Source organism: Balaenoptera musculus, chromosome 12 (assembly GCF_009873245.2).
Source record: "Balaenoptera musculus isolate JJ_BM4_2016_0621 chromosome 12, mBalMus1.pri.v3, whole genome shotgun sequence".
NCBI lineage: Eukaryota > Metazoa > Chordata > Mammalia > Artiodactyla > Balaenopteridae > Balaenoptera > Balaenoptera musculus.
Window position 1 is genome coordinate 53,033,167 of NC_045796.1, and position 27,235 is coordinate 53,060,401.

Genomic DNA, 27,235 nt, shown 5'->3' on the forward strand with positions numbered 1-27,235 from the left:
AGCAACCCATGCTGATCAGCAAGAGACAGGGAAAGGACGAACAATTGAAAAGGTGGAAAGCTGGTGACCACAGGATCAGCCTCCATGTCAGATATCCCTTAACCTAAAATGAATTCGAGAGACAGCTGAGAGTTTGAGAACTTAAAGACTAAGCATATTGTGAAATGCTGCTGCTGAAATTTTGGTCACAAGCCATGGATTATTCATGAGATCAAGGCCAATTCATATTTGCACAATATGAAAGTGAGTAGCTAGGTCATGAGTGCACTATGCAGACGTGCTCAAGGGCTCCACACTGCTCCTGCAGAAGTTATAGAGCGGGGAGAGAGAGATTTCAGTGTAGACAAAACTGTTTTATCTTGGAAAAAGATGTCCATAGACAAACAAACAAGTAAATATGAAATGTCTGAGCAGAGAGAAGAATGAGCCTGGTTATAAAATACCTGCAAGAACCAATTCTCATTCCTGTTGGTATATTGCATCTCAGGACTAATTTAAACCTTTCTTAGTTCACTGAAACTCCTAGATCCCAAAAGCATCTTTGAAGAGCAGATTGAAAACCACGAATTCTTTTTTATAGTATATTTGTTGCAGAGGCCTTTTGTTTCATTGAAAGTGTACAAGTCACAGTTTTAACTGAGTCATTTGTGATAGTGCCAACAGCTATACATACAAGAAAAACAAAATGCAGGCATCTTTGGATAAATTTTTAAAAGATTATAAAGAAGCAAGAAGAGTCAGGACTAATGTTATAAAGATCTCATTTTCTCTCATGAAAGTAATCTGCCCACATTTATTATCTGTATAGTGTCATTTTGGACTCAGGAACAAAATGGTCTCAAGACCTAACCTATTCATAAGTTGAAGGGCTCTTGTTCTGTGCAGAGGTGGCAGGAGTTTTGTTCTGAAGTCCACAAAAAATGAGCTTACCTACCAGCAAATACTAACACATTGGTTGTCTCTATTATGTTCAGATTTGATACATAACACTTTTGAGTGTATGTTTTCATTTTAAGTTGTTCTTTAATAACTAAAAATAATTTAAAATAAAATTTGACCTCATACAGGATGTCTCCTACCTCCAGCTTTCTTCCCTCTCCTCATCCCCGGTGACAGTGGGATGGAGGTGGGTGTCTTTTGGCATGATGCAACATATTAAAAATTATGCCAAAGGAAGTGGAAAACTTGACCCCATAGATTACTAATTGTAGAGAAGGAAATATGTCATTACAGTGGAACCATCTGATAGTCACCACTTTAACCAAGTGATCAAATTTATAGCATTATTAAGAGTAGGACAGCCCGACATTTGGTGCCTCCCACATTGATGCAATATGAAGTATATAATATTCCATGTAAGATATTCTTGCCAAAAATGTTTAACCTGGGCTTCCCTGGTGGCGCAGTGGTTGGGAGTCTGTCTGCCGATGCAGGGGACACGGGTTCGAGCCCTGGTCTGGGAAGATCCCACATGCCACGGAGCAACTAGGCCCGTGAGCCACAACTGCTGAGCCTGCACGTCTGGAGCCTGTGCTCCGCAGCGGGAGAGGCCACGACGGTGAGAGGCCCGCGCACCGCGATGAGGAGTGGCCCCCGCTAGCCGCAACTGGAGAAGGCCCTCACACAGAGACGAAGACCCAACACAGCCAAAAATAAATAAATAGATAAATAAATAAATTTTAAAAAAAAATGTTTAACCTAAACCTAAGCAAGCTTCTTCAGACCCAACTTTCAGTTTGTAAGCACACAGGGACAAGTTAAATGACACAATGAAGAAATAATGTGACAAATCCAGAAAGAGACCTTTTATACGACAGCTGCCCTGGTCTCCTCAAAAAGTCAATTATTTTAAAAGTTAATGATTTTTATTTTCATTTCTTAAAAAACGGGGAGGGGCTAGTCTAGATTTAAAAGGCGAAACAGAGACATAAAAACCAAGTGCAATGTGTGAATCTTGATTAATTCTAGTTTGAGAAAAAAAGCTAAAATAAAATATATTCTTGGGACAGTGGGAGAAATTTGAACATGGGTTGTATGTCAGATGATATGGCGTTATTATTAGTTTTTTTAATTTGAAAGTGATCCTGTATGAGATGTCCTATGCTTACAAGATGTGTGCTGAAGCATGAAGGGGTGAGGGGTCATGGTGTCTGCCACTGTCAAACCTAGAGTGTATATGTGTACTTGTGGTACTGTTCCTACAACTCTTCAATATGTTTGAGAGTTTTATTTATATGTATACACATACATACATATATATATTTCACTATATACATATATAGAGACAGAGAAGGGGAGAGGTGAGGGGGGAGAGAGTTGACTTATTCTTTGAGAAGCAAAAGTTATAGAAATACTAAATGATTTTTAAAGAACTAATTAATTTCCCCCTCTTTTCTGTTTTAGGCTCAACGGAAAGGAAGATTAGACTATGCTAAGGTAGGTAGATTTTGTACCTTCTACACAGTTTTATACATTTCAATTTGACGTTTGGTTTTTGTTTATATTTGAAAGGTCAAAAGAGAGTCATCACATTCAAAGCTGATTAGCAGGTAAAATAGGATTCATTTAATGATAAGCTTATTTACTGAATGCCTGTGTCATTCCAGACACTGTTAGGTGTTGGAAATACAAGAGTGAACCAGATCAACTCTTTCTTTCATGACATTTACAAGCTAGTGGGGGAGATGGGTAACTAATAAACAACTAAATGGATGCATAATATAATGTCAAATGGTGGTAATTGTTGTGAAGAAAAACTGGGTAAACACCAACCATTGCTGGAAAGATGCCTTTGGACTATGGAAAACAGCTTTTAGCATCATCAGCTAATACCTGGGAAGCACCATTCAGGGCAGATTTGGATTTCTAAAGGCAATAGTTTTCATATCACCTGTGGGGCTTTTGAAAACATATACATGCCTGGGTTACCACAGCATAATACCCTCTTCCACCAACATCAAAATCCACTGGTGGGCAGAGCAGGGCGGGGGCAGGATGGAAGGGTTTGAAAAAAGGCTCCACAGATAATTCTGACACATAGCCTTGTTCAAAAACTGCTGTGGGATTTCAGATTTCAGTGCACCGGTGCAAACCTATGAACACACTTGGGTCACATTCTGTTTTCTCCTGAGGAACAAATGGAATATTTTAGCAGGTGTATGGGATGCATACAGCTGCTTGGCTAAAGGAACATGCTAACCATCTGGTTTTTGCAACAGTCAAGAATAGCCAGAGTGTGAGCACACCTGCACGCCAAAGACAAGGAGAAAGAAGTGGGACCTGTAAGGGCTCTGCTTGCAGTGGGACAACTGAAACCCTCAGTGATCTCTCCAGGGCTGATCCAGAACCTCGTGCTCTCCTGACAGCCCTGAAGCGCACACCACTGGCTCCATGCCTTTTCCTTGCCTGAAATGCAGGTCCTCCTTTTCTCTTTCTCACAAACTTTTGCATTCTTCAAGAAAAATTAGATTAATAGGAGCACCTCTAAACTGAGGACTTTTATATCCATCACTCTATCTTAGATGTCTACTTGAGCCTTATACCCAAATGGTCTCCCACAGGCAAAGAAGCTCAAAGTGTCTTAAATTGAACTCAGCATCTTCCCAACATCTCTGGTCCCTTTTGTTTAAATAGACTTTTATTTTTCAGAGCAGTTTTAAGTTCACAGCAAAATTGAGCAAAAAGGTATAGAGAGTTTCCATTACCCCCTGACCCCACACAGGCACAGCCTTCCCCACTACCAGCATCCTGCCACAGAGTGGTACCTTTGCTAACAATCAGTGAACCTGCATTGATGCATCTTTATAACCCAAAGTCCATCGTTGACATTAGGGTCCAGTCTTAGTGTTTTATCTCTGGTCCTTGTTACTTATTCTCTCTCCTGATGTTGGCACTGTCATCCCACCAGTCAACCGTGTGAGAAACTTAGAAGTCACTCTCAAATGCTCTTACCCCCTCACCCCTATGTTCCATGACCAAGTCACATCAGTTTTATATCCTACATTTTCTTGAATCCAACCCCTCCTCTTGATCTCTCTTTCATTGTTCATGTTGAGTCTCCTCATCTGAACCACTAGGAAGCCTACTGACTGGTCTGTATGCCTCTCTTTTGTCCCCACAGATCCGTCGCCAGCCAGAATGTCTAACTAAACCACAAATCTGGCAAACATTCCAGTTTAAAACCCTTCCTTGGCTCCATGTTGTCTATAAGGCAAATTCAGAGCTTGCTAGAGTGGCATATAAAGCACAGTGGTCTCATCCCCTGGAGGGACTCTCCAGCTTTGTGCCCTCCTACCCTGTGCTCCAGCGGCACCAAATTACATAAAACATACTGTTTCTATTCTCCGTGCCTTGACCCATGCTGTCCCCTCTGCTTGGAATGCAGCTGTGTCCCCCTTTATCTGGCTACCCCTGCCTCTTCTGTAAGGCTTAATGTAGGATCATCTCCAAGAGGAGGTCCTTCCTGGTTCCCTAGGCTGGATGAGGGCTTTCCTCCGTTCTCTAACACACTGTGCATCTCTCAGTCATTGCACTCAACTCTGTTATTTTATAATGACCATTTATGAGACAGATCATAGACTGTAAGCTCTTTGAGGGCAGAGACAGTATCTTATTTGTACGCTTGGTGCCCAACACAGTGCTTGGCACTTGGTAAATGGTGAGTGAGTGAGTGAGACCACAAGAAAATAGAAGACCCATGAAGTTAGTTACAGGAGATCTTCTGGTATAGGGTTTTTTATTTCAATCAGAGAGGAAAGGAAAGCTTTTGACATAAGTTGCAGGCATCAGCAGGGATAAGAAGATTGCTTGGGAAGGTTGTAATAAACTAGCTTGGAGATAAATGCTGGGATTTCACTGTGATAGTAAAGGAAATAACTTATAAACAAAAAAGTAAGGGAAATGACATCATGATTTGGCAATAGAGTGATTATTTTTCATTGATGCTTATTTATGACTCAGAGAACTCCTTTAGGATTTCTTATTGCAGAAGCACCTGATAGTGGAAGAGACTAGAAGAAAAGAAAAGAATATGGGGCACAGATAGAACACCCTGAACCGAGCAATGGCTCTGTTACCAACTCACTGCAAAATCTGTTATCAGCCACTTAACCTTTTTGGTCTTCCCTCAGTTTCCTTAGTATAAAAGGAGCAGTTTACAATAGTGCTGTTCTACTCTTTAGGCCCAAATTTGAGAGGAGACATTCTTTTTTGGGGGAGAGGGGACATTCTTATCTTGTGTACTACTGCGGTCCAGATTCATTCCTTCATCCGCTTCATCCGCCCAAGCACTGTGGATCTGATATTTAATGTGTGCGAGGCGCTGCACTGGGGCTGACTACCACCATAACCAGGACTGACTTAGACCTTCCTATTGAAAGTCCACCTTTTCTCTGTTTTTTCTCCCTTTAACATTTATCATAATCTAAAATTATCATTTTTATTTAGTTGCTTGTTTTTTCTGTCTTCTTCCGCTAAAATGTAAGAGCCCTGAAGGCAGGGCCTTCAATGGCCTTGTCCATGGTTGCATCGTCTGTACCCAGCACAGGCTTATATATAGGGGTGCGTGACAAATACGTATGGATGAGTGCTGCATTAGTGCGATGCTAGGGGAAGTGCAGGAAGCTAAGAGGTCTGGAATTGGGGTTTGTAGACTCAAATTAGCCATTTAAAGAGTATATTGACTATATAACACAGTCCATCCCTATGTTCAGCAGCCCTAAGTTTGCCTTCCCAAGTGCCCAGTGACAATATTTCTCATGCCAATAAACAGAAACCCACCCTGCTAGAGTATGTGGTGCTGTGCTGATATTTAAGGGATCTAGGCGATTAACCCAGACCTATCATCCATACATAGACCCAAATCCAAGTACCATGGGTAAAAACGATTATATCCATCCCTACCAAGTGTCGGGGAGATGTCTGCACAGTCCAGCTCACAGTATTGTCTCTTACGTAGCATATCATGGGTCCATGATGTGGTCCTGGTGCTCATGCTGACTGATGCAGGCATTATGTTAGGCAGCTTAGGACTCCCCTGGTGGGTTTTTCTGTAAAACTACGTTTTGTTTTGTTTTTTTAATTTTTGGCTGCGCCAGGTCTTAGTTGTGGCACTCAGGATCTTTGTTGCGGCATGTGGGATCTTTAGTTGCGACATGTGAACTCTTAGTTGTGGCTTGCATGTGGCATCTAGTTCCCCGACCAGGGATTGAACACGGGCCCCCTGCATTGGGAGTGTGGAATCTTACCCACTGGACCACCAGGGATGTCCCTCTGTAAAACTACATTTGAAAAACTCAGTGGCCGTTTCTGGAGAGTGTCATGAAATTTATTTATTGCTGGAGATATCTTTATTTCCAAGTGGTGAGTGTTTTCTCAAAAGCCAAATTTTATCTGAAAAATCAGATTTTAAGAACCATAGAAAATTATTTTGGCCGTGTGCTCTATGGCTTTGTATACCAGCTCTCCAATTCTGTCAGTCTCAGAATGGCGAGGAAGCAGGGGAGAGAGCAGAAGTGGCGATCAAAATCAGTCTCAGCTAGATCTCGAGAGTGCCTGTCACATTCAGCAAAACAGTGGTCTGTCCTCAAACACTCAGAAAAGAAATTGAATTACTTCTTAATTGAGTTCCTGTGGTGATGGAGCCTGGATGTGAATGCTTTACACTGCTGCACTGCCTTTCATCTAAAGATATCAAAGCACTCAGCAACTATTCATTCATTAAGTCTCTCCCGCCTCTGGAAGGTGGTTAACACCAGCACAGGAGCACTCTAGCTATTCCTGAAGCTCATCCACCCAGGGCTGGGGAGGAATGGAAGCTGTTTAACTGTAAGGCAATTCTACCCAGCTTCTAAAATGAAAAAAAACAAGAAGTATCTTACTTACCTAGTTAAAACTGCAGAAGTCTTATTGGACAGAATGTAATTACCAGAAGTGAATTGTGACCAAAAAACTGGTGCCGACAGTTTTGCTCATATGCGCGATGCAATGGGGATCTTCATTACAGTGATTGGTCTGCAGCCCTGAGTGTGTATCTCTCATGGTATAGGGAACTAGTCCATGTTCCCTAGGTTTCTGGCCCCAAGCAGATTGAGTTCAGTGTTAGAGGGAAGAGTGCCACCTATTGAATGGTAGAAATTCATGGGCGTGTGTCAGGACCAGTGGAGAAGTTTCTCAGGCCACATTCACTCTTGGTTTGCTATGGTAACTAATATATATGTCTGAAGGAAAACGAGCATGTTGACTACTCTTACTTAGAAAAACATCTACGAACGTCTGTGTATTTTCCCCAGCTGGAGCTGAGCGTATGCCGATAGTTTAGCCTACTGCTACTTGAAAGAAGCATGCTGCTCAAAGACTGAGGCAGATGGTATTTTTACCACTTCAGGCAAAACATGGCACCTATGGTTTGGCTTTCTACAATTTTAATTTTTTAACACTTTCAAAAAGGCTGGCTTAAATATCTCCATCACAGAGATACAGACTTTTTCTCAATTTCCTGTTAATAATTGCTTCAGGTATACAAATACGAATAAATATCACTTGGTCAAAACCAGACTCTCAGCCACGTGGGCCGGCCTCCTGCTTATTCTTCCACAAGTGCCTAGGACTGGGCCTTACATGGGCTTTGACAGTCATGCTGATTTTGACACAAAGACTCTAAATGGTTTGCAGGAGCTTTCTTTGTATCCATCTCCAGTCTTTACTATGTAGTTCCTATAATTTTCCCCATGACTCAGTACAGAAAAGAAAGTTGTTTTTCATGTCTTCTTACTGAGGTTCACTCGAAGCACAGAGAATTGCTCAGGGTTAAGCACTTGGTAAAGAAAGATTTTGCAGGTGTTGATTTATCAGGCATCCTGTTCTCAGTCAAACGTGAGAGAGATTTTTTGAAAGGAGTGGGTTTTTGCCGTGCCCCCTCTCCTGGAATTTGTTCAGGGTCCCAGAGTAGCGCATTCCCCTGCCTCTCGGGCACAGCGTCTAGAACCCCTGCCCTCCTCTTTCCTCCCTGCCCTCAGAAGGCCCTGCACATTTTGTTTTATTATAAAACGCATTTGCATAGGGTACACATTAAAATTCCCTTCCCAGCAGCAAACTGTGCTGTCCACAGACATTTGCATTTGCATGATCACATATCATCATTTCCCTTTAAGAGGAAAAAGAGTCTTTCCTTTCCAAGGCTTGCCCTTTAGCCATTTCTTCTCATTTATTATCCATAGATTGCTTCAGCCATTTTGCTGCCTATTGAATCCAAAATTCTTTTTTGAACCTTGAGTATAGTATAGGAAATTTTCTGTAAGTATTACTGTCCTTTGTTTACTGACAAAGCCAGACTCTTTTTTTTTTTTTTTTTTGGCAGACAATTTTTTCCTGCTTGTTCTTTCCCATAACCCTAGCTAACTGGCTCTGAGAATTTTTCACATTGGCACATTTAGAGACCAGATGTTGCTGTGTTTTCTCTTCCCTGCACCCCTTTCTTGGGCAGATGCTCCTTCTCCTACCCTGGGACTTTGCATTAGCTCCTTTGGTAAAATATTCCAAACAGCATCACTGTATGCACTAAATCTCTCATTTCTTCTAACCTCTTGAAGCTGTCTTAACATTTAGGATTTCTGTTTTAGTGATAATTATGGAGACTATGTAGAAGCATTGACATTCCCCTCTCCCATCTTTTTTCATTAAGGACTTGTGGTCCAATTAGATGAGATGTTTATAATACAATTTAAAGGAAAAAAATCCAAATCCAAATACCATTATGATATGGATGCAGCTATATAAAATTTTATATGCTTTATAAAGACTGGATGACAACGTGTAAAAATGTAAATAAGGGCATTAAGGTAATACATCTGAGCAGGTTTTTTTTCTGAAAGGTATCTGTTTTAAAAGTGTAGACTCTGATTTGAATTAGAATTTTTCGAGATTACAACCTGAGCTACTGAGAATTAAAAAATAACGCCTGAACTCATGTTTTTAGTGACATAGCCAGCATTTAATTCTAGGCTCCTAAAGAATTGCTTCCTTCTATGGCAATAGAAGGAATACACTGTTGGAAAATGTGGGGTTTTTAAAAAATTTTTTTTGATTGAAGTATAGTTTATTTACAATGTTGTGTTAGTTTCAGGTGTACAGCACAGTGATTCAGTTATATATATTTAATTGAATATATGTATACATATTCTTTTTCAGATTCTTTTCCCTTATACGTTATTACAAAATATTGAGTATAGTTCCCTGTGCTATACAACAGGTCCTTGTTGGTTATCTATTTTATATGTAGTTGTGTATACGTGTTAATCTCAAACTCCTAATTTATCTCCACCCCTTCCCCATTGGTAACCTTAAGTTTGTTTTCGGAAATGTGATTTTTTTTACACTGTGAATTTTTGTGTGAGGGCTGAAGTTGTGGTTGAGGTGCTGGGGAACAGTTGAGGAAGACAGAAACGTCGTACACCGAGCCCGCAGTGCAGGCGCTGATCTGATGACCTACCCACAGCAGAGGGGTGGGTGCTGGAAGACACTGCCAGAACAGCCATCTGAAAGTTTTAAATCCTCCACTCCTTGTTTCCTTAAAAATCAGATAAAACCAGTTGTTTTTCTTTTGGCAATCACATTTCAGAAAAGGGGGATATTTTTTGTTTTGGGTTTCTTTTTTTTTCAGCAATAATGAATAGGTTTTGTTTAATCTTTTTTTCAAAACAATTAATTTACTAAAGCCAGTTTTTGCAACCACTGCTTTGATTCCAAATCTCCTTCAAAATACAGTTATCAGTGATGGAAAAATAATCATTGATCAATTTCTGTCTGTAATAAAGCAAAGAAGCTTTTGTACCATGTGAAACTTTTAATCAAAAATAAATTCTAGGACTTCCCTGGTGGCACAGTGGTTAAGAATCCGCCTGCCAATGCAGGGGACACGGGTTCGAGCCCTGGCCTGGGAAGATCCCACATGCCGTGGAGCAACTGAGCCCGTGCGCCACAACTACTGAGCCTGTGCTCTAGAGCCCACGAGCCACAACTACTGAAGCCCGTGCACCTAGAGCCTGTGCTCCACAACAAGAGAAGCCACCGCAGGGAGAAGCCCGCGCACCGCAACGAAGAGTAGCCCCCGCTCTCTGCAACTAGAGAAAGCCTGCGCACAGCAACAAAGACCCAACGCAGCCAAATAAATAAAATTAATTAATTAATTAATTAAAAATAAATAAATAAAATAAAAAATAAATTCTAATTCCACATGCAATAGTCAGTATCTTGAGCCAGAGTTGTGCCTTATTGTGAGCCCTCAAGTCTTTTTGCAAAACAGTTACCCTCTGGACATTCATTCATTCATTCCCCATTATAAAGCTAGTTCTTTTCCTCCTTAAGTCTCTGAGTGTATTATTTTGCATTTGTCCCCAGTGACTATCATCTTGCCCTGATGATCTATTCCACTAATATCTTAATGTTATTTTAAAATTAGATTCTCGTTCTCTGAGGTGTTAACAATCCCACACACCTCAATGGCATCAACAGATTTAATGATCATAATCTCTAGTCCCTTGTGGACCATGAATAAAATTATTAAATGATAAAAATAAGCCTCTTTATGACATCATAAAATATTGCCACTCTCTCAGTTGTTCACCCAAGTACTATTGATACGCTTTAATTTTTATTTTATTTTATTTTTTAAAATTTTATTTATTTTTTGTCTGCTTTGGTTCTTCGTTGCTATGCACGGCTTTCTCTAGTTGCGGTGAGCAGGGGCTACTCTTCGGTGCGGTGTGCGGGCTTCTCATTGTGGTGGCTTCTGTTGTTGCGGAGCACGGGCTCTAGGCACGTGGGCTTCAGTAGTTGTGACACACAGGCTCAGTAGTTGTGGCGCACGGGCTTAGTTGCTCCGCGGCATGTGGGATCTTCCTGGACCAGGGCTCGAACCCGTGTCCCCTGCATTGGCAGGCGGATTCTTAACCGCTGCGCCACCAGGGAAGCCCTATTGATACTCTTTAAATTCAATCCTCTAAGCAGTTATAAATCTTCTTTATTTTTCTTCAAATCATTTATTCCTAGCTTATTGGTCTTTCATCTCTAATTTTATATATAAAATATTATTTAGTTTATGACAATAGTATTTATTGGGGCAATCTCTCCCATCCTTAGATTCATCTTTCTGAATTACTGGGTCCTGAAAAATTACATGTCTGCATAATATCTAACATTTTTCAGGAAGCTAAGGCAAACTTAGATTGTTGATGAAAACAAGTTCTTAATTGTAAGCCTGGAATCGAGTCTGGTTTTGCACACCATTATACCCTGAGGGCCTAACACAGTTCCTGCCACATACTGGGTGCCCAATAAATATATGCTGAACTACTGTTGAATGAATGAATGAATAACCCAAGATGTGCCAGATGTTTGTGCCTATATTCCTTTTAATTCATAAGACATATTTGACTCCATCTTTGCTCCTCTTATTTCTCCCCAAGTATATATATATATATTTTTTTTTTTTTTTTTTTTTTTGCTACTTTATTTATTTATTTATTTTTGGCTGTGTTGGGTCTTCGTTTCGTGCGAGGGCTTTCTCTAGTTACGGCAAGCGGGCGCCACTCTTCATCGCGGTGCGGGGGCCGCTCTTCATCGCGGTTCGCGGGCCTTTCACTATCGCGGCCCCTCCCGTTGTGGGGCACAGGCTCCAGACACAAAGGCTCAGTAGTTGTGGCTCACGGGCCCAGTTGCTCCACGGCATGTCCCCAAGTATATTTTTAATCAAATGGTTACCTCCTCAATGCCATAAACTCTCTGGGTTGAAACAAAGATTCAATTGGGGTAACCTTTTGAATCTTAGTTTAGAAAGCTAACTACAGATGCCCACCAGGCTGGTTCTGTGGGTAAATGCTTTGCACAGTGGGGTGGCTGGATTCAATTATTGTTCCCAGTTTGTGGTATCAGGAGCCACTTGTGCACAGGGAGAGCCTGTATGACTTTATGTGGAGGATTGATCCTTCTGTCCCCATAGAGGAGCCTGCTTAGCCCACGGAACAGGTTTAAGTAGAGCTGAAGGGAATGCTGTCTCTTTCCCTGTCATAAAAAAAAACAGTGGAGAGGCATGAGTTTTCCAAAAAGAGAATGAAAAGGGAGGCACCTCTGTGTTGATGTTGAATGTGGTTTTTAGTCAGAAGTCTTTGTCATTACCTTAGATTGATATTTTCAAACTCATTCACTAATCCTACAGGCTGATTTTTTACAGAATTAAGGATTTTAGTCAAGATGTCTGATCTTTCAGAAAGCTGTAATTTGTTCATTTGGTACCTCTGAAGACATTCCTTCATGTTTCCTAAGCAGTGTCTGCAGGCACTACTCAGCCTCCCCAATGACACGTGAGACAGAATATTGATCCTGGATGTGCTTAACCACCTTTCTGAAATAGCAAGGAGGCCGTGCCACCTCGATTTTCAAACAGAATTACTGAGGTAACAGTAGAGATCACAGAACCTGTAACATAGGTCGGTGATGTGTACAGTGCTCCTAACTAAAGATTACGGGTGAGTAGATCCTTTCTTTCCCCCAAGTCCTTGACTTTTTGGATTGATGAAAGATCTTACCTATCCACCAGATAGTAATAAAAGCCAAAGATGTACCTCTGAAGATTGATTCCTGCATGGTGCAATGGTGCAATGGTGCCCCCTATGGAAGGTCTCCCTGTTCTAGATCTAATGAAATTATGCTACCTTTTATCTTCATTCCTGACGAGATTTGTGTGCACCTGTTAGGAAAGGTTGTAGGCCTTTTGACGTCCTGTGATCTCTGTCAGATGCATGCCATCGTACGTGTGTTTTTCACTGTGCACTCTGTTCAAGACACACACTAAGCACTTTAATCAAGTGGTTCTATCAGATTCTGTCTCTGAATCCCTTCATTTTATGGAGAAGAGATTGAATAAGCTAACAGCGTTCACAGTTAACTATCTCACAGTCATGATTCCACCTGAGTCCGCTGACTCCACACTGTACTCTTCACTACCATACTGCTTCCCAAGGTGCTTTAGACATACTACAAAAAGAAGTAAGAGAGAATTTGTAGGCAGGCTCTGGTCTTACAAAAATCCAGAAAATGGTATGCATTACTCTGTAATCTAACATAATTCTGGTCTCAAAAATAGTGATTGTCTAGTAAGTGACTGTCTTATCATTTATTTGCTGAACCAGTACAATGATTATTGTGATTTTTTTTAAGCTGGTAAGCATTCTTCACTCTTTCAAGAAAGTTTTATAGATATAACCATTTAAAACAAGTTCTTGATAAAGCAACTATACTCCAATAAAAATTAATTTAAAAAAAATTTTTTAATAAATAAAAATATAAGGCTTCCCTGGTAGCACAGTGGTTAAGAATCCACCTGCCAGTGCAGAGGACACGGGTTCAAGCCCTGGTCCAGGAAGATCCCACATGCCATGGAGCAACTAAGCCCGTGCGCTACAACTACTGAGGCTGCACTCTAGAGCCCACGAGGCACAACTACTGAGCCCGCACGCCACAACTACTGAAGCTCGCGTGCCTAGAGCCCGTGCTCCGCAACAAGAGAAGCCACTGCAATGAGAAGCCCGCACACCGCAATGAAGAGTAGCCCCTGCTCGCTGCAACTAGAGAAAGCCTGCGCACAGCAACAAAGACCCAATGCATTCAAAAATAAATAAATAAAATAAATAAATTTATATAATAAATAAATAAAAATAACACAGGTTCTCAGGACTTCCCCAGCAGTCCAGTGGTTAGGACTTCACACTTCCACTGCAGGGGGCACAGGTTCGATCCCTGGTCAGGGAACTAAGATCCTGCAAGCCATGCAGCGTGGCCAAAAAAAGTAAATAAAACAAGTTCTCATTACTGTTCTCTTGAGGAAGGCAAGGATCTATGTTAACAAATACCCTAGCACCATAACGTTGAGCCCTCCTACATCTGGAAGAGGTGTTAATCCTGCAGATATGATTACAGTTACATGGCACAGAGTAACAGCGTCACCCCACACATTGATTGCTGCATTTGCCCCCAGTCTGATGCAATCTGCCTGGAAGGCATGGCTGAGGTATACATTGGTTTCATTGTCATTGCTCTCAGTAGATGTAGTTTTCTAGTTGTATGATGTACGTTCTAGTGCTAGAAATCATAAATGAGTTTTGATCTCATCTTGTGTCAGGATGCATGTTAGGATGTCAAGAATCTAGGGTCACGTGGATGGTGTTGGCGGTGGTAATGGTAGTTTTAAGGTAATTGATCCCCAGGTATCAGCAGATGAAAAACCTGGACATGAGGAGGATTTAAGAAATGTATAAGATATGGACTCAAGTAAAATAACAGAAACCCAAATTCATTCTTGCATAGTTTATGTATTCCTCAAATAACCCCCAGGACTGTTTACCTACATGACGTGCATGCTCTTGTCCCACAGTGTTCTTTTTTTTTTTTTTAAGAAGAATAGAGGACAGCCAGTTAAATTTTTTTTTTTAATTTATTTATTTATTTTTGGCTGTGTTGGGTCTTCGTTTCTGTGTGAGGGCTTTCTCTAGTTGCGGCAAGCGGGGGCCACTCTTCATCGCGGTGCGTGGGCCTCTCTCTGTCGTGGCCTCTCTTTTTGCGGAGCACAGGCTCCAGACGCCCAGGCTCAGTAGTTGTGGCTCACAGGCCTAATTGCTCCGCGGCATGTGGGATCTTCCCAGACCAGGGCTCGAACCCGTGTCCCCTGCATTGGCAGGCAGATTCTCAACCACTGCGCCACCAGGGAAGCCCCCCACAGTGTTCTTTTTTAATTAAATAACCAGCATTGCATTTGTCATGAGATTGCAGAGCTTACTATTTATTGATTCGCTCCTAAAAAAGCTACAGGCAAGAGTAGCTCACTGCTGCAATCTACAACCTATGATATGTTTTGCTTATTGAATTTCTGGTACAGAGTTTGCTAAAAAGCTTCATGGTCCCAGTTTTGCTTTTTGAATTTCAATGTATAGAATTAAGTTTTTCTTTGGAATATAGTACTAAAATTAAAAATTAGCTTTTTGAGCCAGGATATAGATAAATCAGTGATTATTTATAAATCATTAAATTTTCCTTCAGAAGGCATGATAACCAAGAAGCAAAGATTGCTTTTCCTCTGGAATTAAGCCTCAATTTAATATAATTCCATATTACTAACTTCAGATACCCTACGTATCAAATGTTAATGAAAGTTTATAAGTTAACTTTTAAAAACTATACTAAATTGTACATTTATTCCGTTTAATTACATTTTGAAATCAGGCACATCTACTCATATCGTGAGCTACAAGGTTGACTTCTGTTTCTTTTTTTTTTTTTTTTTTAAAGATTAGTTTTGTTTTGTTTCTTTTTTTAATACTTTATTTATTTATTTTATTTATTTATTTATGACTGCGTTGGGTCTCTTAGTTTTCGTGTAAGGGCTTTCTCTAGTTGCGGCAAGTGGGGGCCACTCTTCATCGCGGTGCGCGGGCCTTTCACTGTCGCGGCCCCTCCCGTTGCGGAGCACAGGCTCCAGACGCGCAGGCTCAGCAGTTGTGGCTCACGGGCCCAGTTGCTCCGCGGCATGTGGGATTCTCCCAGACCAGGGCTCGAACCCGTGTCCCCTGCAATGGCAGGCAGACTCTCAACCACTGCGCCACCAGGGAAGCCCTTGACTTCTGTTTCTTAAGTAGCAAGCATAACTTTGCCTGAATGCTCAGCCACAGAGTCAACAGTTTAGGTCAGTTTTGATTATGGTAGTAAAATGTTTTTAATGAAAATATCTGTAAACTACATATATATATAATATATAGTTTTATATATTAAACTATATATGTATGTGTTTGTTTAGAGGTATTTGTACATGTAATATACATATATATTCAGACATGATAATTTGTATGAAATGAGTTGTTTGGTTATGTTCAGGTCTTTGTGGATAGTAGTTCACAGCACAGACTCATAAATGTACTTAGCTGAGAGGTTGAGCCTTGAAATCAGTTCTGAAATCTCACTCTCAGTAGGAGGCCACACACCGTCCAGACCGAGCCTAACAGACTCATGTGTGGAAGAGAGGGCGAGAAAAATGATACCTTACCTGTCTTTATCATGTTTTTTTCTTTTTTCCTTTTAAGGGGAATAGACTGAATTTTAAATGGTCAAGATGATTTGGAAATTCATTTTTCAAAACAAGCATGTTTCCTATTGACTAATAATCACAGTTTTTAAATATTTAAAACATCTTCATGAATCTGTATAAAATAATCTATGAATGTTTATAGTTAAAGGCAGGTACATCATTATAAATGTTACACGTTAAGGTTTGCAATGAACCCAGTGCTCACTTACTCTTCAAACCTTGCCTTTGTGTAGCATTTCATTGATGTCAGAGGAATTTCACATACATTATATTATTTGTTCCTCATAATAATTGCCTGTGGCATAAATACTACCTCTGTGATTTTATAGGTGAGGTGGGCTTAGAGAAGTTGCTTTGCCCAAGGTCACACATGTCCAGGTCCAGAGTTTCCCTACCAAAGTTTGCTCACTGCCTCTCTATGATTATTTTTCATATTATTATGAAATAGCATAAATGAATTAATCAGTCTTAGGAGGAGAACATCTCATCCTATTATAGGATAAAAACAGGTTCCTGTGTGGCTTCATCTGGAGGATTCTGCTCCAAGGTGCTTGAAAGACCATCATGTCTGGAAATACATGGCATTTTGTTTTTCCCAGAGTCCACCTCTCTTACCTCCCATCTCCATGGGCTTCCAGAACTTGGCCAGGGAAAAGAAGAACAGTGTAACGTCATGTGTGTCCTGCGCTCTCACACAGTTATACAGAATGATTTTAATTCTGCAAAACAATAAATAGAACTTGTTAAAAGTGAATATCTTAAAGCTCAATACAAATCTGTATTATAGTAATTTTGCAGGCTATTTTACAAGAGAAAAATATTCTGATATTTTAGGGAACAGTAAAAATGTTAAAGCATGGGATAAATTATGTTTATCATTTTGAACTCATTGAATAATGCTTTATTATTAGCACTGAATAATGGTTTATTCAGTGACTTAAATGTAGTATGATGAACCCTGAAATTGGTTTTTAAAAAATCGTGAAAATGACATGAGGCAGTGTCCTGTTGTTGTGTGAAACCCCAAATACCACTGCTGCAGTCAGAGTCTTTGGTTGAGATTTTTAGTTTAAAAAAAAAGGTTTTATTATTAAGAACTTTTAAACTACAAATATATTAGTTTTGTTTTGTAACGCAGTAGTCTTGTTCAGTGCCTTTTTGTTTAAAAAAAAAAAAAGAAGGAATGTCCAGAAGAGTATACTTAATCAATTGAGATATTTATGGCTTTTTCTTCCCAGAAAATGTGGAAATTTTCCACCTCCAATTCTTATTGACATTTGTTCTACAACCATATGACATTTTTACTTGTGGTAGAAAAAAAATGTATATATTGTAATAGAGGTACATAATTAATCTAATGATGGCTTCAGTTTTCTGTCATCTCTGTAAATATGGTTTTATCCAAAAGTATTTGACTTGATTTATTCTTTTAATCTGTGATGTGTATTTTAAAAGTTTGTCCTTGTGCAAAGGACATTATTAACATAGGTCTGTGTTCTCTTCTCAAAGGAAATTCTAATGTTTTCCTAGATAGATAGATAGATAGATTGACAGATATACACACACACCTCATAGGGTATATAGAACAGAAGATATATAGATAGATAGATAGATATATGTACAATCCTCACAACAGTCCTATGAGGGAGGTACTATTATATATATCTTATAGATATATATATATTATATAGATATAAATATATTACCACAGTGCTAGGCACATGTAAGTACTATATATGGGGTTGTCTTTGTTGTTATTGCCATTATTAATATTATTACTATTTTAATATTGGGAAGCACTACCATTCTAATTGTGTGTTGGCATGTGAATTCATGTGATTGAGGAAATATAATAACTGAAAATTCTCTTATTTCCATCTCCTTCCACTTTTGCCAAAATAAGATATTTAATTAAGGTCAGTAGATCAGTAGATTTTTTTTCCTACAGATTCTTTTAAATAATTTGTTATTCTAAGCAAAAAGGAAATTTTTATGTTCTTTGTAGTACATTTCACAGTTTCTTGTATTAGAGAAAGTTTTTAATTGTAGCTTTTCCTTTTGTACCAAGTCTTGCCACTCAGAAGCTGGCAAAACCATTCAGCTGAAGCAGTGTCAGCTAGGATGTTGAAGTTGCATGGGACCTTGGAGGCAACCTTGTGCCACCCCTCCCTTGAGCTTAGAGTTTCATTCATACCTTTTTCTGATGTGGGCATCTAGTCGCTGAGGACTTTAAATAATAGGGAGTTAACAGCTTGTCAAAAAAAAAAACTATTCGTGTTAGACAACTCTAGTCATTTGAAAGCTCTTTCTTGTTTGTTACTGAAATTAAAGCTTCCCAGAAACTTCATCTTGTTGCTCTTTGTTCTGTTCCCTGAAGCATATAGAACAAGACTGCTCCTTCTCCCATTTAATTGCTTTAGAAGTTTGAAGATGGGTTTAATATCTTCCTTTAATCCTTTCCTCCAGGTTAAACATTCCTTAAATGATATGTTTCCAAATATTTCTTCATCCCAACACTGAACCCTTTCTATCTTGTCAGTGTCCTTCTTGAGACATGGCACCCAGGACTGAACATAGTTTTCTAAACATGATCGACCATCAAAGATTGCGGTGAGACTGTTGCTGCCTGTCTTTTGGACATGTACATCTGTTTATACTGCCAAAGTTTGCGTTTGCTTTTTTTTTTTTTTTTTTTTTTTTTAGTATCTACATCATAGTTCTGGCTTATATACAGAATGTGGTTATCAAAGATTTTCAGCGTTTTTTTGAGTCACTGCCAAACTGAGGTTTAAACTTTTGCAATTAGTTTTTGAAACCTAAATGCTCAACTCTACAGTTGCTCTGTTACATTTCATCTGGCTAGTATCAGTCTATTGCTCAACATGTCAAAACCATTAAGATTTTGATGCTATCCATGTGTTGGCTTTCTCTCTTGGCTATATGATGTCTGAAAATTAAAATTTAATATGCATTTCTTCTTCATCTTCATTCAAGCACTGTGATAAGGGAAAGGAACCAAGTATTGAGTCTTGTAGCACAACACTAGAGATCGCTTTTCTGCTCAATATAAATCCACTACTAAACATTTTCTAGGAATAGTTATTTTACATATTTGAATCCATATTGCCAAACTCTTATACAGGTCCCATTTCTCTGTCTTATCCACGACTAAGTTTCCATAATCTGAATATACTCTATCTTTACTATTTCTGAAGCTAACAGCCAAGTTAACATCAAAAGAAAAATGAGAGTGTTTTGTCATAATGTGCTCATTGTGACCCACCTACCTTGGGGCTGCTATCACTGCTGCCTTTTCTCAAGAGCTCACAAACTGTCTATTTAATAACCTTTTCTGGAATTTTGCCATAATTTTCATAAGCTCACAGATCTGTGTTCCAGAATGCACATTCGTCCTCATCTTTTTCTTTTTTGTCCTGTGTTGGAAAGCATTAGTCATTTGACTCTCCCATCTGTGACATTTCTCACAGTCTTTCAGTAGCCGGGAAGGACAGTTATATGCGTTCTGAGCATGAGAGAGCAGAACAGAGGTGGGTGGGTGCATCTGTGAAGGTGCCCTAGACCAGAAGCTAGGTCTCCAGAGTGAGAAGGAAGACAGAGAAGGGAAGTGTTAGAGGATGAAAGCTGGACAAGAACATCAGAAAAAAAGAGTGAGAAAGCTGCTGCAGGGAGGGGCTCAGTGGGGTGCTGCACAGTTATTTGTTCTAGAGGATAATATGACGTTTGGATTGGGAGGGTGGGTGGTCTTGGAAAGCAAAGGACACCAGAAGCCAGGATGGTAGCTGCATCCAAGGCCCCCCTGACAACCTGTAATGGGCTATGTGAATGCACATTTCATCTTTAAAGGCCCCTCTTCATGGAATTTATTTTAGTCTTTACGACTTTGAACTCATTCTTCAGTTGTTCTATTTCCTTTGTCTTCTTTTAATAGTATATTATCTTTTTCTTTTCAACATCTTTATTGGAGTATAATTGCTTTACAATGGTGTGTTAGTTTCTGCTTTATAACAAAATGAATCAGCTATACATATACATATATCCCCATATCTCATCCCTCTTGCATCTCCCTGCCTCCCATCCTCCCTATCCCACCCCTCTAGGTGGTCACAAAGCACCGAGCTGATCTCCCTGTGCTATGCAGCTGCTTCCCACTAGCTATCTATTTTACATTTGGTAGCGTATATATGTCCATGCCACTCTCTCACCTCATCCCAGCTTACCCTTCCCCCTCCCCGTGTCCTCAAGTCCATTCTGTACGTCTGCATCTTTATTCCTGTCCTGCCCCTAGGTTCATTAGAACCATTTTTTTTTTAGATTCCATATATATGTGTTAGCATACAGTATTTGTTTTTCTCTTTCTGACTTACTTCACTCTGTATGACAGACTCTAGGTCCATCCACCTCACTACAAATAACTCAATTTCATTTCTTTTTATGGCTGAGTAATATTCCATTGTATATATGTGCCACATCTTCTTTATCCATTCATCTGTTGATGGACACTTAGGTTGCTTCCATGTCCTGGCTATTGTAAATAGTGCTGCAATGAACATTGTGGTACATGACTCTTTTGAATTATGGTTTTCTCAGGGTGTATGCCCAGGAGTGGGATTGCTGTGTCATATGGTAGTTCTGTTTTTAGTTTTTTAAGGACCCTCCATACTGTTCTCCATAGTGGCTGTATCAATTTACATTCCCACCAGCAGTGCAAGAGGGTTGCCCTTTCTCCACACCCTCTCCAGCATTTATTGTTTGTATACTTTTTGATGATGGCCATTCTGACTGGTGTGAGGTGATACCTCATTGTGGTTTTGATTTGCATTTCTCTAATGATTAGTGATGTTGAGCATCCTTTCATGTGTTTGTTGGCAATCTGTATATATTCTTTGAAGAAATGTCTATTTAGGTCTTCTGCGCATTTTTGGATTGGGTTGTTTGTTTCTTTGATATTGAGCTGCATGAGCTGCTTGTATATTTTAGAGATTAATCCTTTGTCAGTTGCTTCATTTGCAAATATTTTCTCCCATTCTGAGGGTTGTCTTTTCGTCTTGTTTATGGTTTCCTTTGCTGTGCAAAAGCTTTTAAGTTTCATTAGGTCCCATTTGTTTATTTTTGTTTTTATTTCCATTTCTCTAGGAGGTGGGTCAAAAAGGATCTTGCCGTGATTTATGTCATAGAGTGTTCTGCCTATGTTTTCCTCTAAGAGTTTTATAGTGTCTGGCCTTAGATTTAGGTCTTTCATCCATTTTGAGTTTATATTTGTGTATGGTGCTAGGGAGTGTTAATAGTATATTGTCTTTTGCAAATATTTGCACATACTTGTTCTTACTCAACATACAGCCTTTACATCTGGGAGCCCCTTATTTTTGTCATCATCTCCTTCCCCCATGCATGCCCATCAGTCTTTAGCAGATTCTGACAAGGTTGTTTGTTTCTGAACATTTTCTGTGAGGAACAGCACTTTAAAAACACTTGTGGCAAGTGTCCTGGTGACAGTACAAGCCTCTGGGTGGAGTCCCACACAATTTTTACAGTTTTGTACCTCTCTCTTGTCAGCTCCTTCAGAACAGGGATAGTGCCCTGTCTCCCGTGGTGCTCTGTGCAGAGGAAATGCTCAGCAGTGGAGGGGGTCGTAGGCTCCTCCTTTTACACCTGGACCTTCTCAAATGAGAGCCCTGAGAGAGCTTATTCAGTAGCCATTATTTTGGTCACTTTCATAATTAAGTATGGCATTGTTGGAATTTAGTTTTTCAGAGGCTTCCATCACCCTTGAACTTTATTTCCAGTTATAGTTAATGGCAATCTTTTCACTAAACTTATTTTTGCAATGCACTTTCCTAACATATAGTCTGGGTGTCCAAACCCATTCCTGCTAGGCCTTTCTAAGGACTGATTCTACTACCAAGATGGCATTAATTTTTTGTTAATTCCTATCACCTTTATATCCAATTATGCTGACATAATTAAGCAAAAAGCGCTTCTTCTATCTTCTAATACATAAGATTATCAGTTAGGCACACCAGGAATTTGTCAACTATAGAATGCAAGTTTTAGCAGATGTTCAAAGGTTGAAGTCCCGTATCATTACTGCATCATACCTTTCTGCCAGCTGTATAATCTCTATTAAGGAAACATGGTCCACTTCTACCACTTGGTTGAGAGGTATGTGGTCTCTTCCCATAACAGCATGGCTTCCATTTGTTTCCTTTTACCCTTATCCAGCTGTTTTCAACCATTTAAAAACAAAACAAAACTTTAACATATTATTTCATACTCCCTTACTCTCTATTATACAGTTTCTTCAGAACAAGGTCTGCCCCGTGTTCCAGATGAGTTTTAGTATCCCTGTTCTCTCTAAGCACTCTATCTGGTTGGGTGAAAGAAAATTTGGGGTTATCTCCAAATCTTTTCCAGTGCTATAGAGTAGAAGAGCTCTGGATGTGCAGAAATGAAACCTAGGGCATTTCTCAAATTTGCTCGTGACTCTGGTCCACATCACTTAGCCTCTCTCATCCAGTGTCTTCTCCTGCAAAATGAGGTGAGAAGCGAAGATGGTGCTTGGGGTTTCTTCGAGGTCTAAGGTCTTGTTTTGGTTTCATTGGAGAGAAGCGACTGCTGCCTCCACATCTTCTAAAGCTGCTTAGATCCCGTGGCAAGGGCTTGCCTTTAAAATTTTAAGAGGACTTTCAAACCAAATAGTTTTCAGAGGCATACAATGATTTCTCAAAAGGGTCTCATAGGGCTTCCCTGGTGGTGCGGTTGTTGAGGGTCTGCCTGCCAATGCAGGGGACACGGGTTCGAGCCCTGGTCTGGGAAGATCCCACATGCCGCGGAGCAGCTGAGCCCGTGAGCCACAGCTGCTGAGCCTGCGCGTCTGGAGCCTGTGCTCCCAACAGGAGAGGCCATGATAGTGAGAGGCCCGCGCACCACGATGAAGAGTGGCCCCCGCTCGCCACAACTAGAGAAAGCCCTCGCACAGAAACGAAGACCCAACGCAGCCATAAATAAATAAATAAATAAGTAAATTAAAAAAAAAAAGGGTCTCATAAAAGCAACATTTATCACGGAAAAGGTGTTTAATAACAGCTTTTAATAAATGTTAAATAATAATGCATTTTAAGTACTGTGGATCCTCTTTGTGTTAATATCTTTAATTGGATCCTCTAGCAGGGGATTTGGACTTAATTTATTTCGGGTGATTCTGCACTTATACAATTATTCAGTTGACTTAATTAGAGATTTAATTACATTATTGCCCTAAAGTGCTATATCAGGGAAATAAAATGCAGACTGATAATTCACCATTTTGTATTTTTTTAATTTATCCTACAGCTAAAGTGTTTTTCAGGCCGTAAAGGCCAGAGTGGGCATACTAGCATTTCTAGCCACATCCTAATACGGAAAGTTCTACCTATGCATCAATTGGGAATTTGCCCAGTCAAAATGTAGGGGAAGGCAAAAGCGGAAATAATTTTTTTTTAATTGTGGTCTTTTCTCTTGCAGTTATTAGAACCAAGGTCATGGGCCCAATCCCTCAGTGTTCCATTGAACCCTCTCTGGTTCTGTAGCCCTATGACAAACCGTCTAACAGGTGGTCCTGGGGGCAGCAACTGTGTTTCTCTTTGTACCTCCAGCCCCTACTATATACTTATACCATATAGGTGCCCAATAAATGCTTGCTAAATTTAATTTGAGCATTGCAAGGACAACCCTTTGGAAGTGTGGTTAAAACGATATAAACCCAACATGACAGTTTTAAAATACAGTCTCTCAAAATACCTGCCCCAGCGAGTGAGGTACTTCCAAATCTGGCTAATCATTGGAATGACCAGTGATTAGCACTTTAAAAAAGCGTTAAAAAAAAGAAGCATTTTTTTTTAGGCCTTACTGAATCCATCTCCAGGAATGAGGCCTAGGCATCTGCATTTGAAAGCTCCCCAGATGAATCTTATGATCAGCCAAGTTTAGGAACTCCAGCTTAATGTGTCTTTTGTCGCATTTATTTACAAAGGACAAGATTGTATTTTTCTGGATAAACTCATGGCCTATTCTAATTTATAGTAAAAACGAGTCTCATTTATGCTCTATTAATTATATCTAAAGGATTTCCTTTGAGCCAGTAGTTTATGTTTAGTTGGTGGAAGTGTATACAGGTGCCTGTGAGGAATAATACCTTCCATGAAGGATTCGATTACTGATGAGTTCTGAAATGGGCATTTTACACGTGGAAGCTATCGGGTCCTTGGTATGCAAAGTCCTGGGAGCCAACCCTGTGGAGAGCAGATTGGAGTATTAACTGGAAGTACAGTAGTCACTGGGGAAGAGAAATTAACTCTTTTAGGGCTTGAGTAACTTTTAGTGATGTCCTCCTGGGTGCTATTTTGCCCTAGTCTGAATTACCCTTCATTGTAGGGTTAAATACCATATAAGTCACCATCAAATATTCAGTTGAGCCTGACTGAATAAAGTTTACAGACTAACAAACTAAATGTAGCAATCAGAGAAACACAGAATGTAGAACATTGTACAATATAGCTTGGTCCTTTCAAAATGGCAATAACATAGGGGGAAGAAGAAGTTTAAAGTGTCATAACAGATGAATGCAGTGTGTAAACCAGGATTCATTGTGGTTTGGGGGGAAAAAAAGGCTAAAAAAGACATTTTGGAGCCAATTGGGGAAATTTGCAGGTGCACTAGATATTGATAATAGGAGAGGATTACTGTTAACTTTCTGAGCTATGATAATAGTATTCTGGCCATGTAGGAGAATGTTCTTATCTTTGGAGATGCTTCTCAAAACAAAGGTAAAGCATCCTGCAGCCTGTGGTATGTCCAAGCCTCCTCCTACCAGCTGAGAGCCAGTTGTTAAATATTCAAGAATTTTGTGATTCTGCAACCCTTGGTAGCTTGAAGTCAGCTGTGATGGGAGTATTTATACCACAAAAATCTGCAAGTGCTACAAATAGGGCTTTTTCCTCCTCTGGAGAGCTAATATACCAGCTTAAACAGCTTACTTTCAAATGATTCAGAAAACACACACATACAAGTAGATAGAACAAAAATAGCAAAATATTAATGGTTGTTGCATCTAGGTAGAAGATACATGTTCATTAATTATGCTACGTCCAGAAGTCACAGACTTCCTGTAAAGGCCAAAGTGTAAATATTTTAGGCTTTGCAATCCATACAGTCTCTGTGGCAGCTACTCAACTCTGTAGGTCTGCCGTTATAGCACAGAAACAACTATAGACAATACTTAAATAAATGGGCATGGCTATATTCCAGCAGAACTTAATTTATAAAAACAGGCGGGCCAAATTTGGCCTGAGGCCATAGGTTGCCAACTCCTGGGCTAGTCTTTCAACTTTTCTGTACTTTTGAAATATTTGAGGGATTTCCCTGCTGGTCCAATGGTTAAGACACTGCGCTTCCACTGCAGGGGGCATGGGTTCAATCCCTGGTCAGGGAACTAAGATCCCGTGTGCCACACAGCACAGCCAAAAAATAAAATAAAAAATAAAAATATTTGATAATAAAAAAAATTTTTAATAAAGTTCTTAGGTTGGTTTTCAGAGCCCACCTGGGTCCCCTCATACCTACTCCTGCAAAGTATCACACCAATCTGTTTTCATTCACTCTGGTCTCCTCTGTGCCTTTGTTCAAGCTATTTTCTTTTCCTATAATTTTCTTGCTACCCTGACGCCATAACTACTTATCAACATTCTCAGGAGATGCCTTAAATCCCTTTTCTGTAAGGCCTTCTTAAATCTCTTCTAATCAAAGTTGCTCTCTCATTTCTCTGGTCATCTGTAGTCCTTCATTTGCTGCTTTTCACAGTATACCCTTCGTTAGTTCCTGACCCATAAAGCAAAAAAGGATCATTGTACTCTTTACACATAATAGGTGCTCAATTAATATTTACAAATTGAAATCCAGTCATGCAGATATCCACTTGCCTGCAGTTACCAACCTAGAAGTCCAGAATAGAGAACGTTGGCCAGTCTAATTTAGGTTAAAGAATTAAAGATAATGAAAATAAGAAGCGTGTTCTTTCTTTTTCTTTTTTTTTTTAATCTTTAAGGCTGGTCTGATCCAAGTTCAACTACCTTTGAGGTTGCTGTGCATCAAGCTAAAATAGACTTGATCTTGGTGGATGGGGTAGTTTTCTTGGCAATGGCTAAGGGCTTGAGGAGGAAGAAGCATTAAGTCGTTCTGAATATCTATAGTGTTTTAGACACTGTCAAGCACTCTATGCTGTCTCATGCAGTACCCCCCCAGCAGTCCTACAAGGGACTGATACTATCCCCATTTAGAACTCAGAGCAGTTAACTGGCCTCTCTAAGATGGAAGCTAGAAGAGGAGTCTGACTCTGGCTACCTCTGATACCCAGGACCATTTTAGTGCCTTCATGCGTTCAGTGATGGCAGGAGACCAGGGAACCCTAGGCTGAAACAATACCGAAGTTCATATGCAGTGTGGAAATACCTGTAGAATGCTGAGAGTCTGGCAGAGTATAATATTAAGTGCCACTGGACTGGGGGTTAGGAAAACTGGCTTCTGATCGCAGCTTTGTCACTATCCATCTATGATCTTGTGTGAGCCGCTGAGCTTCTCTGGCCCTCTCCTCTCATCTATATAATTAGGGGAGTAAAGCAGGTTATTTCTTTTATTCCTTTATGTTTCATGCATTATACGATAGCTCCAAGTCTAATGAAGAGATAGATAAGTGAATGGAGAATTAAAATACAACACTATATAATAATGCTGTACTCCACATATGCACAGGGCACTCCAGGAGCCCCAAGGAAGAAGGGCACCTAGCCCCTTAGGGCTGTCATCCTAGCTGTGTACAATCCACCCAAGTGGAATTCGGGAAGCTTGATGGGGCGAGGGGTGTGTGTGGAGACTGTCTCAAGCCATCAGCTGCAAGTAGTTTCCCTAAGTAATGATGAAACGGCGGAAAGGGAAGGGACTTCCATGCCTCATGAAAGAGCTTGGACTTTTTTTTCCTTAAAGCTATTGGAAGGCAGTGGAGGGTTTTAAGCAAGATCACGTTTGCTTTTTATAAAGATCTCCTTGGCAGCGTGA

At 40.0% G+C, this 27,235-nt stretch overlaps 1 protein-coding gene across 5 annotated transcripts in view; it reads left to right on the plus strand.

Moving 5' to 3' along the window:
• PDSS2 (decaprenyl diphosphate synthase subunit 2) overlaps nucleotides 1-27,235 on the plus strand; it is a 262,864-nt gene that overhangs the window by 224,282 nt on the left and 11,347 nt on the right. For 4 of the 5 annotated variants that reach the window (XM_036871832.1, XM_036871833.1, XM_036871831.1 and 1 more), the window contains one exon: nucleotides 2,404-2,436. In XM_036871832.1, coding sequence (XP_036727727.1) covers nucleotides 2,404-2,436 — 33 coding nt within the window. Of the gene's footprint in view, nucleotides 1-2,403; nucleotides 2,437-3,218; nucleotides 3,278-27,235 lie in introns of those variants that run through there. The other variant, XM_036871836.1, reaches the window with a different exon arrangement.